Below are 18273 nucleotides of genomic sequence, written 5' to 3'. Positions count from 1 at the left end.
AGAAAATCAATAATCGATAAACAATAATATCATGCATTTATTTTTGAAATCATTAACTCATCTCTTCATAAACAAAATTGAAAAAGCTCACATCTATTATATTTTAATTCTTTCATATTATTCAAATTACTATAAAGTCAAAGATATTACTGCCTTATAATATTTCATTTTTGGATTTTAAAATTGCAAAGAAAAAAATCTTTTTTATTAATCTCTACAGTTAATATTTCATATGAACTATTTATCTATATTAAAATATTTTTTATTATTCATAAACAATTCATAAAAAACATTACAAGATGTATTCTAAACACCACTGCGCAGATCAGCTCTGACTCTTTGGTCTTTGACATTTATGAAAGTCAGTTGGTTCGAGTTATCTCCTTTGGATAATTCCTTCAAGATGATGACGACGTTGGGGTTGGTATGGGCTTGCACTATTTTTTATTCAACCCGCAATAAATTAGAATGATTGAGGAAGAAATATTATGGAATTGAAGATAATGGCCAAGACCAAGACCAAAGTTCAAGAAGTAGGCTTCCAATGCTTACAGAGACCGAGGAACTAAAACTTATTAAAAAACTACACAAGTCCACAAATATGGTGATAATTATGATGAATATGAAGGTAAGGATGAGTCCCAGAATGACTATCAAAATGATAATTCTAGATGGCGATCAGGGTCGTAAAGGTGATCGTGGTGGAAGGGCTCGCGAAAGCCGAGGAGGAAGAGGTGGCTTTCGAGGTGGACAAGGTGGTGGTCGTAGATATGCTAACGGAGATGAAAATGGTGATGATGGGAATCGTGGTGGTGATAGAAATAACTACAGGGTTTTAGAAAATATGTTCCCATTATAACTTCAGGATCCGTTTGGTGAAGAAGTCCAAATCTTCTGCAGTTTTTGGAATCTTCTACCTGGAAATTTGAGTAATATTTACATGAAATGCGTTAGTTTTCAGAATATAATAAAAATAACAAATAAGTATTTGTATGTGAAAATGAATACTATTTCTAAATTCGACAAAATTAATAGAATATTGTTTTGTTTCGAATATCAAAACAAATCATTGTCGCGGTTAGAATAGTTCCAAATGCACATATGCCTATGGAATGATATTATTTTCAAGTGTTTGTATTGACTTTAGAATGACTTTGGCTTTAAGATTCGATTTGCGCTTAATTTCGATAGCAAAACCCTAGTTAGTGAACTCTAATTGTGTATATTACTTTATGGTTAACAATGTTCTGAACAGTTTCAGCAAGAAATATATATATATATATATATATATATATATATATATATATATATATATACAGGGCTGGTCTTGCCTTGCATGCGATGCATGCAAAAATGCGGGCGCACGCCTTAGGGGGCGCCAAAACGAGTTTTGGAAATTAAATTTACATATATTATTTATATTTTTTATTACTTATAAAAACCTAAAGTACTTGATAAAATATAATAAACAATCTAAATTAACTAGGGATACGGAGACACAAAAAGCATATTTATTTTGCAATGTAATATTAGTAGAAACAATTAACCGATTAATAACTCTGCAAATTAGGAAATGACAGCTTTGTTTATTGCTTAATCTATTTATTAATTTTTTTTTTTTTTAATTACCGTGAACTTGAAAAGTAAATTATCTAGTGTTCAATTCCATAAGCGCAAACCTGCGAGAGATTAAATTAGATTGGGCATTATTGACGAAAAATTGCAAGCTAATTTAGTTAAAACAAATATAATCGGAAAAATGAAAAATAGGGAGTCAGTGCTTAGAAAAGGCAAGTTTTTCCAAAAAATTGAATTGTAACTTTTGTTTTTGTTGCAAATGTTTTGCATCTGATGAACTTTGAATGTTGAAGACATGCGTGGTTAGGGTTATAGATATGGAACAAATATGAAAAATGGAAGCGAAATTTACTTTGGAACGAAAATCTTAAGATTTTTGTTATACCTAGTGGTGCCATACTCTAAATTTAAGAATAATTAACTATGCAGAAATATACATATCACATATAATTGGTTTTTCCCAATATAGTTCAAGAAATGTGTAATTTCTGGTCACTTTTTGCTGATTTTTGGACAATACTTCTAAAATACGTTGAAAATTTAACTTTAAAACCTGATACTCTGAATATGACGCGAAAGCAAGGATAAATACAATTCGGCTCTTAGGATATCAATAAGGAGAAGTTTACGACGCAATTTTGGATATTGTAAATAATGAAAATTAAATTAAATTAAAATTTGAAAAATCCACAATGAAATATGAGTATTTAGATTGAAATTGAAAAGCCTAGTTTTTTTAGCTTCTTGGCATGAGTTGCTCAATAGAATAAATTGCATAATGTAAAATGTTTCATTAATATAACACATACGTTAAAAATAATTGAAAATTAAAAATATTTGATTATAATTTCCTCGAATTTCCTCGATTTTTTAAATAAATTTAAAATCAATGTATTTTATACGCTTAGATTATATTTAATTTTTATGTACTAAATCCAGAATAATAAAAAAAAAAAATTTAAAATTTGTAAATATTTATGACAAACTGTTAAAACTGTTCTAACATGACAAACTGTTGAAACAGTTAAAATATACAAGGGGGGGGGCGCTAGAAAAAAGTTGCATGCGGCGCTAAGGACCCCAGGACCGGCCCTGTATATATATATATATATATATATATATATTATATATATTAGTGATGTGCCAAGTCGAATCAAGTGATTCGATTCATTCGAACCAAGACTTTAACGACTTGATTCGAATCAGATTTTACTTGAATCGATTCAAATCGTATAAAGGCGCTAAATATTTACTGTGATAAATATGTATAAACACAATTTTTCATAAATATAAAAAAATGTTTTAATTTAGTTCAATATTATAATAATATAAAAAATAATAATAATAAATAACATAAATATAAAAAACAATAATAATAGATAACATATAAAAAAATAAATCATGAATTAAATCATGCGAGCCACCCGAATTTAATACGCTTAAATATATCAACCGACTCCAATCGACTTCATATGACTCAAACTGCATGAATCGACTTCAAGCGGCTCGAGCAATATGACTTCAAGCGACTTCGAAACAGATACAATGCGTCGTCGATTTATTTTACGGAGCGCTGAGAGCGATTTTGTTCGTGAAATATCAATACCCAATTTTAATAATAATTAAGTGTTTTAGATTTTAAATGTTATCAGATTAGACCACTCAAAATTATGAAACGAGTTTCGGGAATCTTTCAATATAATTCTTTTTTACAACAATTACTAAACACCATAAAGCCAGTAAATTATATGGCAAATTTACAAATGAAATTAATTTTCAGCTCTAAATTTAAATCTGATCCTTTACTGATTATATAGTAAAATAAACAATCGACCCATGATCCCAAATATTAATTTATATGCTTTGGTGATGCACAATTGTTTGGTAATCGATTATTGTAACTTAATTTGAAGATATGTTTCAACCAGCTTCAAAATTGAATCATTTTTAATAATTTTCAGAATATAATTTTGATAGTAATTCATGTTTTCAATTTTTACTTTGTCAGTTATATTGGTTAAACTAACAATATTGATTATAAATTTGGATCACTTTTACTAAATAAATACATCCATGATTTTTTTTGTCCATATATATAATCAGGTTTTTTTCTGATTCGAATCATTTGAATTGGGAATTTTTCGAGTCGGCATATTACTAATACATATATATATATATATATATATATATATATATATATATATATAGTACAAATTAATTACACAAATATTTTTATGAATTACTGACTGCTTTTATCTTTTCTCTTACCACTTTGGCAATAATTGACAAATTTAAAAATCCTTCTCAAGAACTTTTAAATGCACAATCCATTTGTCAATCTCCGACAATTCCTGTATCTTTGATAACTGACCACCATCCCTCACAAATTCAGATTTGGATCTGAAAAATCATTTGGATTTGTCTCATTGCTGAAGAATTTTTTAATGATATTTGTTACTCGGCAATTTGGCGGTATAAATTAACAATTCTTGTGCAGAATATATTAATGATTTTTAGTTAATTTTATAGAAATGTATTTTATTTTAAATTTATTTAGGCGTTGCTTTTATTGTACTGAACTGTAAACGTTAAATTATCAAACAGAATTAATTTAAGTTATAAGCAAGATGAGTAAGTTTAAATATTTATATAGAGAACTTTTTTTTTGTCGAAAAAGGTTTTGTCGGTCTTTATGTAAAAAATTAGGTCGATTCTTATGTCGTTTTAATTTTAATCCATAGACGTACACTTTAGAGTATCTTCACAAAATGGTTGGCCTATTGGCAAGTACAAAAATCATATTCTCAATAACACATTCACAATTTCTGTTGATCTTCATCGTCATTTTTAAGCTTCAAAAAATATTGATGCAAGTTAAAAATTGTTATATAATTGTGGATTAACAAATAATGGACTAAAATTCGAAGTGAACAATAGTGACGACTTGTTTCATATATAAAAGACCGAAAGTTTTTAGTTGTCAATGAAATAGATTATTGATTTAAAAAAAACTAATTTTGCTAATAAAATTTAAATTAAATAAATTTTCAAAACAAGAAACGAGTGAAACCAATAATTTACCTAATTAACATGGTTTATATATAATAAATAAATTTGATACAAATAAAAATTAATTATGACATATAACTTACGTATTGATAGTTTCACCATGAGATGAGTATTTGTTATTTGTGCATATAGAATAGTTTATTTATCTGTCCATAACCTTGATTTATTCGCTGTAGTCAATTTTGTAACTTAAATAATTATTTATATGAGGGCAATAAAAAAAAGTAAGAAACTTTGAAATATGAAATTATGGTATGGAAAATTAAATATGTATTGTCACTTGTTTGCGAGCACGAATTCATGGCATACATAAATTTAGTTGAATCTGAACCCGGCCCTATAATAGTTAGTTTCAAGAATCTATTTAAATTCTTTTAGAATAATTTTTGTCGAATTCAGTCATGTATTAATAAATGTTTATTCCATATCTTCATTCCAAGGAGTAATAAAGTGCTGTTTTATTTTGTATTATGACATTTTTAATGTCTTGAGATCTACTGATAGTAAGATATCTTTTCAATTTCTGCTGCGTAAAATTGTTGAATCTCAAATCTGAAAAATAAACAATATGAGAAGTATGAAAAAAATTGTTGTATAAAACTTGAATTAGGAAGGATAAAAGGCAAATTTGGGTTTTTTTTAATTTGACAATGTTACTGTGAAATTCTCGATCACAATTTTCTACCTTGTAGTGGTACTAGATCACCAGAAAATAAAAGAAAATTTAACAGTGCGTGCAGAGACAATTTAATAATAAACTAGTGGGACGCATGGCATCGTGCTTCAAGGCAAATTGCTGGAACTTTCCGTACCGTAATTAAACATTCGAGGAATGAAAATAATCAATAATTGTTTTGAATAATTTTATTAACAACTTATGTGTACGTTTACAAAAGTCCATTTTTTCTATTTGATTTTTTTGATAATTTAGAAATTTTTTGATAATTTAAAAAAAAATTCTAAATTTTGATAATTTTTCGAAAATTAGAATTTTTTGAAACTTTAGATTTTTTTTGAAAATTTTGTTTTTTTTTGAAAATTTTCAAAATTTTTAAATATTCTGTAAAAACATTTGTACCACACCGTCCTTAAGCAAAATGTGTTTTGAATTAATCTAATCGGATGATTCGTTCTCTCAAAAACTTCATAACCGTACAGCCTTTGCGATCTAATTGGTTCACAACGATATGAAACCTGAAGAAAATATAAAATTACACGTCCGCGAATTAAAAAGAATCAAATTCAATAATTATATGTTCATACATTTGTAGTATGTTATTGCCTTTAACTTTCCGTAGGGTAAGTTATAGTAATTATAAAAAATCGACATTGAAATCTTTACGTTTCAAGATCTGCTGCACATTTTGGCATAACTTAATAGAAAGTGGATGTATGTGCATGTGTTTGTATGGATACAAAGTTTTGTCCAAGATTTCGAGAGCACGTATCAATCGATTTGTATGATTCAAGAACCATTCGACTCCTATTGATTGGGAGAGTCGTGCTGATTAGTTTTTGGCAAAGACGGGTTTAGCCATAGTTCAATAAACATAAGTTTAGCTGTTTCGGAGATACAAAGCAAAGTGTGCAAAAAATGACAGTTTTTAAGAGAACGGAGCATTAGATTCGAATGGTTCAAACAACATTTTATTGGTATAGACGTAGTGAATAAGAATAATAGTGAATAAAATAGTGAAGGAGTAATTGAGAAGAAAGACAGGTTCAGCAGTCTCGGAGTTGCAGGAAAAAAAATTCATTTGGTGGTCTGAAATGATCATTACAAATCATTATTATTGATTCATATATAATAAAAAATATTGATATGAGATGTTAGGTAGGCAGGTGGACAGGTAGACAAGTAAACTACATGGTGCGCCATCAATATGTGGACAATGGAAACATTGAATAACTTTGACAGATGTCAAACGATTGTGTGCATAAAGACTTTTTGTAAAGGTTATTCCAATATAATTTCAGCCATGTATTGCTTTACACCCAAAGGACGTGCGTAAATAGTTTATTCTTGCGGCAAAAATTTTCCGGATTTCCGGTGTGATATCGAACGAAGTGGATATCGACTATTCAAGATCGCCCGATTTGACCGCACCAGACTTTTTCTTGTGGGGTTTTTTAAAAAGCAAAGTGTATGCTAATAAACCGAAGACTTTGGACGAGCTGAAGAACAACATTCCCGCTGAAATCGCTGCGATATCGTCCGAGATGCTGGCAAATGTCATGGAAAATTTCGAAAAAAGAGCAAAGTTTTGTTTGCGCAATGAAAAGCGTCGTTCGATCGACGTTGTTTTTTGAACCTAACACCTAAAAAAATGTAAGGCTTCAAATTTGATAATAATAAAAGTTTTTTAAAATTCGTTGAAAATTGTTCAAGTTAGTCAACATTTCTATTGACCACATATAAATGACGCACCAGTTAGTAAACTGGCAGAGAAGTAGAAAGATAGACAGATAGACAGGTTGGCACGCAGAGAGGTAAACATGTAGACAGATAAAAAGGTAGAAAAGTAGGCAAGTAGGTAGGTAAACGGATGGACAGGTAGGCATGTACAAACTTAGATAGGTAGTTACTTAAACAGATAGACACTTAGAGGTAGATCATATAAAAATCAAATATTTACACATTTTGGGAAGTTTATGCAACATGCCTTAAGGCAAAACGCCACTTGCATCTAGTTTTTAAAGATTAGGTTTAGTAATTTCAATATTTTTGCATCAAGTAATCTTCAGAAACATTACATCCTGTAGGAATATGGCTCATATTTTAAATATCAACAGTCAAATATCAAAGCATATTAGTTTACACTTAAGAAAGATACCTGTCCACTCTTAGAGGTAGGTAGGTAAACAAGTATACCGGTAGGCAGGTAGATCATATACAAATCAGATTGAATGCATTTAATCAATAATAATTATTGTTGATTAAATTCATTATTACGCATATCGGAATGTGTATGCAATTTGCCCTAAGGCAAAATGCCACTTGCAACTAGTTAGTATAGTGTTTTCAAAATTAAAATGTATTATTGATGGTTTTATATTCAGAAATTCTTATGTTACTTAACATAATATTTATGTTATTTTCATTTTCCAATTTTCTCGTTATTTGCATGAACTATATTAGGCTTTTGAAAACTTCGAAAAGTTGTTAGTATTTAGACAGATAATTTTTAATCTATTCAAAATTATTCTTTTGTTTGGAAAAAAATTAAATTCTTCCGTATTAGTATTGAACTCTTTGATCAATAACGTTTTTGTTGTAACCAATTGAAATCAAACGGGCAAGCATAAATAAATGAAGTAAATAAATAATAAAAAAAATATGTGGCTTCTTATTTATTCTTTTATTCGAATTTGCTTTCATTCAAAATCTGTTATAATAAATAAAATAATAAGTAAATAAATAATAAAAAATATGTGGCTTTCATTCAAAATCTGTTGAAACATGCGTTGTATTATCATCAATATTACTTTAAGTGTCAATAACATAAGTGGTTGTTGGAATAGTTTGATTCCTTTCGCCATCGCACAAATGAAATAGCTCTATTTGTCCCGGTCTCAGTTGATAGGCATCTATTTCCTCCGGACATAATCTATTTAGTGTTGATTTATCAGTTGTAATGCGTGAAATAGTTACTCTTTTAATATGAACTTGGCTATTTTTGGTAATACTTAATGAGTTTCCTTCATAGTTCCATTTAAATCTAGCAGAATTTATGTAATCTATAGACGAAGGTGGTTGAGACCATCCAACGTATGTGTAATTCTCTAGGCATGAATCAATCTTTGTATAAAATCTGAATTCATTTAGAATCATATTGGTTACAAGGTCACCAGTCATCAAATTAACATCAAAATATCCCATAATTTGAGTAGGGTTTCTGGCTTCAGAAACAAAACTAATTTTAAATTTATACAAATCCAAACAATATGTTCCCGATGAGCCCGTCCTAAAGTAGTACTTTGTAGAACAGGGTAAATGAAATAAAGATTCGTTAAAAGGAGTGTTCAATCCAAGTTCAGTGCATGAGGGAGACGTGTTAAATCACAAGACGTGCAGCTACCTCTTAAAAACATGGTGTAGTTTATTACAGTGAAATCCTATATGATTACAATTTGAATTTGCTATAGATTCAATATAATATTTAAATAATCGTTTGTGAGAACATCCCGGATATATCTGTCCTTCTTTTAGAGAATCCCTCGTCAGTTTCAAGATATGTGGATATTTTTTAGACACGTTGCATCCAGGTTGGGAATAACCGTTGTTTGGGTAAAAATCGACATGGCCGATGGCTTCCATAATACCTTGGCCATTGGGTTCCGCATCTGTATGAATAACTTCTACATAAGTAGCGTCTCCTATATCTAATCTTACTTTTTTGGGCATTCTTTCGAAATAAGGTCCGCTGGGATCAAGACCAGTGATTTTTCCTATAGTTTTATATCCATTTTCCTTAATAGCTGTAAAAATTAATATTATATTATTAATTGACGTATTGAATTCACGTAATTGGAAAATATATTCAAGAACTTAAGCACTAATTTAATATCAAGCCAAAATTTAAATTGTATACATTATCAAATTGCCAATCATATTACTTTTTGTTATTTTTTATATATCCACAATTTTAAATGCGCAATTTATGATTTTCGATGCTATAGAGAAGAGCGGGGCTTGAATATTTGCGGGTAAAAAAGTTCACTAGCACTATCTCAAAAACAAGTCAAGTTAAGAATTTTTTAGCAACGATATTTGAAAGAAAAGGGAAAAAGATGTATTTGAAAATCTATAACAAAAGTATTTTATTTTGTTGTTAGTTTTCTTGATTGTGAGCACTATTGTTCTGTTTACGAGACCTTGATGTAACTTTTAGGTATACGTTATTTAATTGTTTTGTATGATCTATCGTTATTTTCAAGTTAGATTCAACAGTTTTTTATATAACGTTTATAAAAGCTTACATATGAATGAGGTAGAAAGAACCAATGAAACCTTTACCCTGGCAAACAATAAAAAATAGTAGATATTAAACTAGGCCAAGTTAAAAATGCAATTCAAGATAAATTAATTAAATAGTTATTCCAACTACGATTATTTCTGATAAAATACTAGATTTTATTTAAGTTATTTACAGTGTTATCTCTGTAAAAAATTTACCCATGAAATTTATATGTTGCATTGGTTGAATTATTTTGTGGCTATTATTTTGCTATTGTTGTTTATTATTGGCTATTATTTTGTGAAATCCCTTTAAAATTAAAAATAAGACATCAAATCGTTTGCCCCCTGGTTGTCCCATTTTACGCCGCCTAAAAGGTAAAAGTTAAAAGTACTCTATAAAGCATTTATCATATAATTATAGGGTGAGGGTAAGGCTCAAAGATCCAATTCGACTTTGAGCAATTCATTTTAAATTTTAATAATTATTAGAAAAGTTTGAAAAGCTTTTTTGAATTTGATATTTTGTAAATTGTGTTTAAACTTAATTTACTTTTTTATTTACAAGCAAGCTTTTATGGAGTATATTTAAACAAAAAGCAGTTGAATCTAACTTAAAAATAACAATACTTTTTATAAATTTTTTAAATAATATAGACTTTAAATTATATTATGGTTTTGTAAACTACACAACAGTGGTGAACACTGTGGTGATCAAGAAAACTAACAACGAAAGAAAATATTTTGGTAAGAATTAAGGTGATGGCTGGCTATTCATCTAAAACAAACCTTTTTACCCGCGGTCTTTTGAGTACTACTCTGTGCTATAGAAAAAATATTTGGCCTAACCTTCGCCAACATAACCAGCTATATGAGCACCAACTCCGTGGCCTATTATATGCAGATGTGGAAATTCAAGTCCATAGTGATTGTGTAGCATTTCCACAAAATGTATAATTTCCAATGCTACAAGTCTATGGCTATGGCTTGAGTATACGGTGGTTCAGCACCCTCTTCCCAGTTGACAGATATTACATTTCCTGAATTTGGTACGTCGATTATTGCATGCGCTAAATGCTTAATTCAACCCGTAAAACCGCTACTTGTAAAATCGTGTATTATCATTCTGACTGGCATTCCGGTGACATAGGCAGAAATGTTAACAGTAGAAGGGACTGCCGACACCACTTCGATCAGCAAGGGCTGCTTCTCCTTAGGGCCCTCATGTGAGCCCTCTAGTTGACTATATAGCAAGAACTGGGTGTTGACCGTGTGCCTAGCTAGCGGGAGTTCGTTTACCGGACGATATAGTTTATGATACCACTCAGGGCCGTAACTAACACATCCTAGGCTTAAATAACATGTTTCGATTTCAATTGTACGCTCTGTCGTATTGAATCGATATAAATGTCCAGTTGGTAGGATGCCCATTATGGCACAAAAAAACACAAGACGCATGTGCTCATTCATTATAATTTTGTATAACTGGATAAATAGTTTGGTACGATTTAAACAGTTTAATATAATTTTATAATAGAACTTAAACACTTAAAATACTAAAATCTTTAAACATTAAAAAATATTCAGAAACAGTAATAGAAAATATTGCAAAAAATGCGTTGTTCTTTTTTTAGAGTGAATTTGGCATGTCATTTGGCATCATAAAAAAACAAAATATTGTGACATTCATAATATTGAAAATTATTATATTTATTCAATTTGCAATGATCTTGAAGAAATTTTATGATTTTGGTCTAGTGGAATATTTCCCTACGGGGGAATAATAATCTTTATCTAGAGATGTCAAAAATTTCAAATACGGATACCGATCAGATGGATTTAGAGTGCTCCTCAACCAAAACGAAAACGGTATATACAAGTGCTAACAAGTACAAGAGGTCTAATACAGATATTGTTGAGCAAGATTCTTCACATCAGAATAAGGGCTCAGTTTCTCAAAATGATTTTAATCAAGATAAAGCATCCACCAGCAAGGATTCAAAATAGGTTGAAGTTAGAAACAAAAAAATTTAAAGAAATGTAAATGAAGAACTAACATGCAAGAAAACATCTTCAAATTCAATTTATGGCTAAACCCAACTCCCACCAGCAATATATATATATATATATATGAAGTTTTAGCTAATCCTAATACCGCAGACTCAAGTGATGAATGCAGTCCAGTTAACAGACAGCCGCCAATTTTTATACATGATGTACGTGATATCAAACCATTAGCTCAACTTTTAATAATAAAATTAAAAGAAATGGAAATAAGGAAATAAGGTCGACCAAATGAAATGTGTCCTTTGTGATGAAAATCACCCTGCTAACTATAATGCTGTCACGTCTATAAAGGGCACATTGAAAAAAAAACACTTCATTACGTCAGAAAACAACTAATATTCAAAATTTGAATCCATACACTACATTAAGACCAGGTGTAACTTACTCGAATATCACTAGAAACAACACAACTTTACTCAACAAACTCAGTAAACAATAGTAACTTTGAAAACAATACTAACAACAAATCTAATGACTTAACAGAACTTAAAAATATGATTGAAACATTGACAGAACAAATAAGCATAATGCATAATTTACTAACAACAATTTTACCTAATAAAAAAAATTTAATTGGGCAATCATGTTCATGAACTTAAGCATTTTTTGACTATCAAGGACGTTGACATTATGCTAATATCTGAGACGCATTATTCTGAGACAAATCACAATATTCGTTTTTCAAATTATCACACATATACCACAAAATACCCGGACGACAGACCTCACGGTGCCACAGCTATTATCGCCAAGTCAAACATCAAACATTATGAGACAGAACCTTTTTATACTGACTATATACAATCGATAAACGTTTCAATTGACCTAATGTCTCACAAAATTACAGTATCGGCAATCTATTGTCCGCCAAGGCACATAGTTACTGAAAATCAGTTCACAACATTTTTGCCTTGGAAATTTGTTCGTTGTGGGAGGTGATTATAACGCAAAGCACAAATTTTGGGGATCTGATCGGTAAGACTAATAACACCTAGAGGCCATGAATTGTATAATACAATAAATAGTAATAATCACCGGACATTTTCTACGGGTGAGTCCACATACTGGCCAACTGATTTGAACAAAATTCAAGATCTCCTCAATTTTTTTGTAGCCATAAATATTAAAAACTGTTGAAATAAATTCAAGCCTAGATCTCAGTTCTGATCATTTACCAGTATTTCTTAAACACTCCACACATACTGCAACCAACGTTAAGTGTTCGCTTACAAACAAATTTACCGATTGGCATCTTTTCCAAGAATACATCGAAAACAATCACAACTGTAATATTCTACTTTACAAATACACTAATTACAACTTTATAAATACACTAATTACAACATCTAAAATATCGACTCCTATTCTAAATCGTATTCACGGTTACTCTGTGGCCATAGATATTAAAAAAGTCATTGCAAAGAAAAGAAAATTAAGAAGAATTTAACAAACAACTAGATCACTAGAAGATAAAAGAAAATTTAACTCTGCGTGCAGAGACCTGAAAAATTTAATAATCTATCATATAAAAATAAGTCGCGTTTTCCTTCCTGACGATATAACTCCAGAACGCACGAACCGATTTCGACGATTTTGCATTCGTTGGAAAGATCTCGGGCTCCTTGAGGTTTATAGCAAAGAAAATTGAAGAAAGATTTCAACAGAAAAGCGGAAAACACTTTTTCTTTTTTCACATACAGCACATTTTTGATACTTAGCACGTACTGCAAACTAATATTTTTTGTTCGACTGCCACTCATTTGTTTGACAGCTACTCATTGTTTTCTGCTCAGTTAATTTCATGTGACAAACCGGCATTGTATTCACTGTGAAATTGTGCAAAAAGAGTAAAAAAAATAATTCGTTTCCTAACATTTCAATTCGAAACCATCAAATCAATCATGTGTATTGTGCAAATTTTTATTCAATTTCAATAACAGGCAATTTTATTCTTTATTTTTTAATCACCAAACGCAATGTTACATAAAATGAAACCATCTGGTGGTGAAACGGAGTTCGCCCGGTTTGCTAGTTAATTATAAAAATGATTCTTTTGAAAATTACTTAAATAATCTTTCTGCAAGTAGTGAAACAATTTATTCTCTTTGGAAAACAACGAAAAAATTAAAAAGACCAATTGTACCAATTCCTCGATTAAAAAAATAGACGGATCATGGGCAAGGAGTCCAGAAGAAAAAAACTGATGCAATCGCCGAACGCCTGCGCCTCACATTTCAGTCATTTTTACGTAAATGCAACTCCAATGATGAACAATTCATTTATGATTTTTTTCAGGACCTGCCGTCGCTAGTAACTCATAATGTTAATCTTTTTGCTGTGGTTGAAAAAAGTCAAGAAATTTAAAAGCAAATTCTAGAAAATGTTAAAAGAACTTCCCAGAAAAGCTATTAGAATGCTCACAATAACATACAACTTTATACTGAGATTGAAAAATTTTCCGCAGTCGTGAGGAAGAGAAAAATAATCTTTATAGTCAAACCAGGAAATGACCCTCATTTATTATCTTCCTACAGGCCGATTAGTTTATTGTCTTGCATATCCAAAATAATTGAAAAGCTAATTCTTCGCTGCGGAGGATAGAAGCCATTAGCGCAAAATCAGTTCATATGACTTTCACGCTTTGCACTCAAACTTTCCCCGCAGTTGTGCTCAATGATGCAATTATTCCGCCCAAAGAATCAATAAAGTATCTCGGCATCTACTTAGACAGGAAACTGAACGGGAAAATACTATTAAATTCTTCTGTAGCTTGCGACTATATTGCAGAGGTATACTGGCACGTTCCTGTCACGGAGTGCATTCATAATGCAATCCCAGTTTGCAGAATAGAAATCATTTTTTATATCCAATATAGCTACTAGACAGTACTTCTTTGCATCCCCCTTCCATCTGGTTCCAGAAATTACTTCCTTGGCGGTATTAACTACCAAGTTTATAGCATCGATAGTTGATCGCCCTTTGCGAAAACCATACTGATTGTCTGCTAGGAGTGGGTCAACAACTGCATCTATTCTTTGGTGAATTATTCTTTAAAAAAATTTACCCGCTGTATCCAGCATGTTTATCGGACAGCAGGATGATGGTTCATCTGGTGGTTTTGTTCCTTTGGGAAGAAGCACTTATCTTTGCTGTTCCCATTTACGTGGAAAACCTCCTTCTTTTAGATATGTATTATAGGCATTAAGAAACATTGTCGGAATGTCATAAATTATGTTTTTAAGGCGATATTAGGAATTCCATCTAATCCCGTTGCTTTACTATTTCCAACTCGTGTATGTGTGTGCGGATACAAATTTTCGTCGACGATTTCTGGAACACTGATCAACCGATTTGAACAATTCGATTAGTTTTTTAGGCAAAGTCAGGTCTAGCCGTACAAAAGATATGGAGCAAAACGTGCCAAAAACGGTAACTCAGTTTTTAAGAGGTCGAAGCGTCCGATTTTAATAGTTCAAAAAACATTTTACTTCGACAAGATGAATCGGTGTAGGTTTTGACCGATAACAAACCAACATAACATTTTTATCTATTCATATATATATATATATATATATATATATATATATGAGGTATTTCTAAACAATTTCTAGAGAATCAAAATCAGAACAATAAAACCCCAAAGTGTACTTGTTCTTATTATATAATTATTTAAATTATATTAACAATATTCGTTTTATCATATTTTGTTAATACAATCAAACGGGAAGTTTTATCCACTTTCTGGGGAAGACATGGTATAATCCATCCATTCTTTTTTGGTCTTTTGACTTGTCCAGTCACCCATCCAAGTGTAAACTTTGGAAGTAGTTAGATAAAAAAATGTGATCGATGTCTGACCGTGTCTAAAATGCATAGGTTTTGACATATCGTTTGCAAGGAATTCCAAAATTATAGTTCATTTGTCAAGCCTTAAAATATAAACAAAACAAATCATTTTCTTGCTAAACTCGTTCTAATACAGGAACTATAGATACATTAAATATGATGCGTTCTATACAACTAATTTTCAGAATATTTTATTCCAAAGAACTTGTAGGTAATTTTGTGCATTGATGTTATTGACATTTTTACAGGTGTGTATTTCAAAGCAAAAAGTATTTAAATTGTTGACTGTTATAACTCGATTAACTATAAATTAATTCGACTTCCTTTTCAATTGGTTCCAAATTTAGGATCTTAATTTAAACTAGTGGTGCATGCCATCATGCCTTAAGGAAAATTGCTGGAACTACCCGTACTATAATTCTGTAATCAAACATTCGAGAAATGAAAATAAATTATAATTGATTTAAATAATTTCAAATAGATAAATGAATACTGCAAGTTCATAAGTGCTTATTAAATTGGGCGACGAGAGTATTCTACAAATCACTTATGTGTATGTGCCCCTGCTCACAATCATAATAGAAAACAAAAGAAAGTGAATACTACGTCAATATTTTACACATGTTTTTATTTATTCATATTTAGAACAATAATCGTTGCTATTGAAGTTAGAAATTATAAATGATTAAAAGATTGCTACAATCAGTTTGCCAACTTTAAACTATTATGTGAACAGTATGTTGATGGACCTCCAAGCCTAAATTAAATAAATTTGATTGACGACATGATGAAGGTAATCGTCGTTTTTTATTGGATTAGCGATTAAGCAGCAATCATAGATCCCCACCTTGGTTACCTCTATTCGATAAAAACAATGCGAGAAAGGCTCATCAACATGAAGGCTCATCGATCAAAATGTCAAATTCTATCTAACCACACGCGTAAAAACGAAGAGGCATCGTGAAATCAGTGGATTTTGCTTCCGACGATGGACCAATTTTAGGTAATGTAATTGGACATCCGAAATCACATGCCTTATCTTAGAAAATTTGCAAGATTCAATAGATTTTCATAATCAGCATGGTGAAGATAAGTCTTTAGAACCAGTACCAATTATACCAATCGATTGGACTATGTCTATTCATCTGTATTTGAATATTCCTCTGGATTTGAAGTTATTAGTAGAAAAAAGAATTGTGGAGCAGACTTACCTATTGTACTTTTTAAATTTAATAGTTTTGAATAGTTTTCTTGACTTTATATAAGAATAATGGACAAAATTTTCTCTTATGAAAATAAATTTATTAATTTTCCGAAAGAGAATTTTAATGTATTTTGTTTTCTCGACGTTTCAAGCGATTCTGAATCGAAGGAGACCAAAATTGGAAAAAGTATGTGTGTGTTTGCGTGCGTGAACAATTTTTTTGCCGTAAATCGACGTTTTCTCAAAAACGGTTGGACCGATTTCAAACATTTAAAAGTCATTCGACGTATCTCGATGAGGACTATTGTTCGTCAGTTTTGTGCGTTGATCGGTCAAGCCGTTTTTTTTATAAATAGCAGAAAAGTGAAAATGTTTTTGCCCACGTTTTAGCCCGCAATTCTGAATCAATTTTGAAAACTAACTTTGAAGTTTAAATTATTGGTATACATATAGAATGAATATTAACATATAATATATCGAATTAGTATAAGTATTAATACATAGGTAAATTCGTAAAAATTACAAAAGTATCAAGCAAGAAAATCAATATAATCGATAAACAAAAATGTCTTGCATTTATTTTTGCATAAGCATTCAACTTATCTCTTCAATAAACTGAAATTAAAGAAGCTCACTTCTATTGTATTATGGGCCAACGGTGGCGATATGGGTTAGAGCAGGGCTTCTTAAACTTTTTTATATAGCGACCCCCTTCAAGCTTAGGAAATTTTATACGACCCCCTCCTCCAAATAATGAAATATATATTAACCATTATCGCACTATTTTACAATGTAAATAAAATAAGGATTGAAGAATATGTACCCATTCATGTTATATATAATTGGAATCGTTGACAAAACTATATATATATATATATATATATATTTATTCAATAAAAAAAATAAACTCTTGTAACAAATTTTTTATAAGAAAACATAAAACTATATCTACATATTCAATAGAAAAAATAAAATTTTGTAACATTTTTTTAATGAAAACCTATTATAAACATCAAACAATATTAATGTGATGAATGTGATTGTTTATTTTTACACAAATAATTAAATCTAGGCTCAATTTAAGTTAGTGCAGATCGTAATAAATTTTCAATGTATATTAAAGTTGAACGGTATTTTGATTTTATGTAAGTTAATGTAGAAGAGGCTGATTCACATAAATATGTTGCACAAAATGGCAATAATTTGTTTATTGCCATTTCCGATAGTAGGGAATATTCTGATTTGATTTCAATCCAAAATTCATACACAGACAGTTGAAAAAATCTGAGTCGCAAGGCAGTATCACTTGTTAATTCGGTAAATTCTTTTTGTGCTTTTAAGTTTGAAAAATTAATTTCTTCCATTTTAATTGAAAATGGATTGCAAATCCAATGTTGTGTATCGATATCATTGAGAAAATACCTATGCTTCCATATTCTTCAAATGGTTAACTATAATTTTTGTTATAGGAGTATCTTTTTTTGAAATATTGTTACTAATTATATACTCGTCAGTAAATGGAAACATTTCGAGCGATCCACTTTCTACACTG

The 18273-nt window shown here is 30.3% G+C and overlaps 1 protein-coding gene across 1 annotated transcript; it reads right to left on the bottom strand.

The window, feature by feature from the left end:
• Positions 1 to 8134: 8134 nt before the first annotated feature.
• On the bottom strand, positions 8135 to 10544 carry LOC113381725 (hepatic triacylglycerol lipase-like). Its single transcript, XM_026620456.1, has 3 exons — positions 10454 to 10544; positions 8727 to 9126; positions 8135 to 8612 (listed from the first exon to the last, which is right to left on the bottom strand). Exons 1-3 carry the CDS (start codon positions 10542 to 10544, stop codon positions 8135 to 8137), a joined length of 969 nt encoding a protein of 322 aa, XP_026476241.1.
• Between the last annotated feature and the right edge of the window lie 7729 nt (positions 10545 to 18273).

The sequence above is a fragment of the Ctenocephalides felis genome, unplaced genomic scaffold (genome assembly GCF_003426905.1).
Source record: "Ctenocephalides felis isolate EL2017-DRISC unplaced genomic scaffold, ASM342690v1 CF-g0.4_SCAFFOLD_03032, whole genome shotgun sequence".
NCBI lineage: Eukaryota > Metazoa > Arthropoda > Insecta > Siphonaptera > Pulicidae > Ctenocephalides > Ctenocephalides felis.
The sequence above is the reverse complement of the archived record's forward strand: the minus strand, read 5'-3'. Positions and strand labels throughout refer to the sequence as shown.

Coding starts and splice junctions, on each gene's coding strand:
- LOC113381725 (XM_026620456.1), bottom strand. CDS start 10,544: ATGCTACACAATCACTATGGACTTGAATTTCCACATCTGCATATAATA. Junction 9,127..10,453: donor AGCTGGTTATGTTGGCGAAG/GTTAGGCCAAAT, acceptor TAATTTTTACAG/CTATTAAGGAAAATGGATAT. Junction 8,613..8,726: donor CTACACCATGTTTTTAAGAG/GTAGCTGCACGT, acceptor GTACTACTTTAG/GACGGGCTCATCGGGAACAT.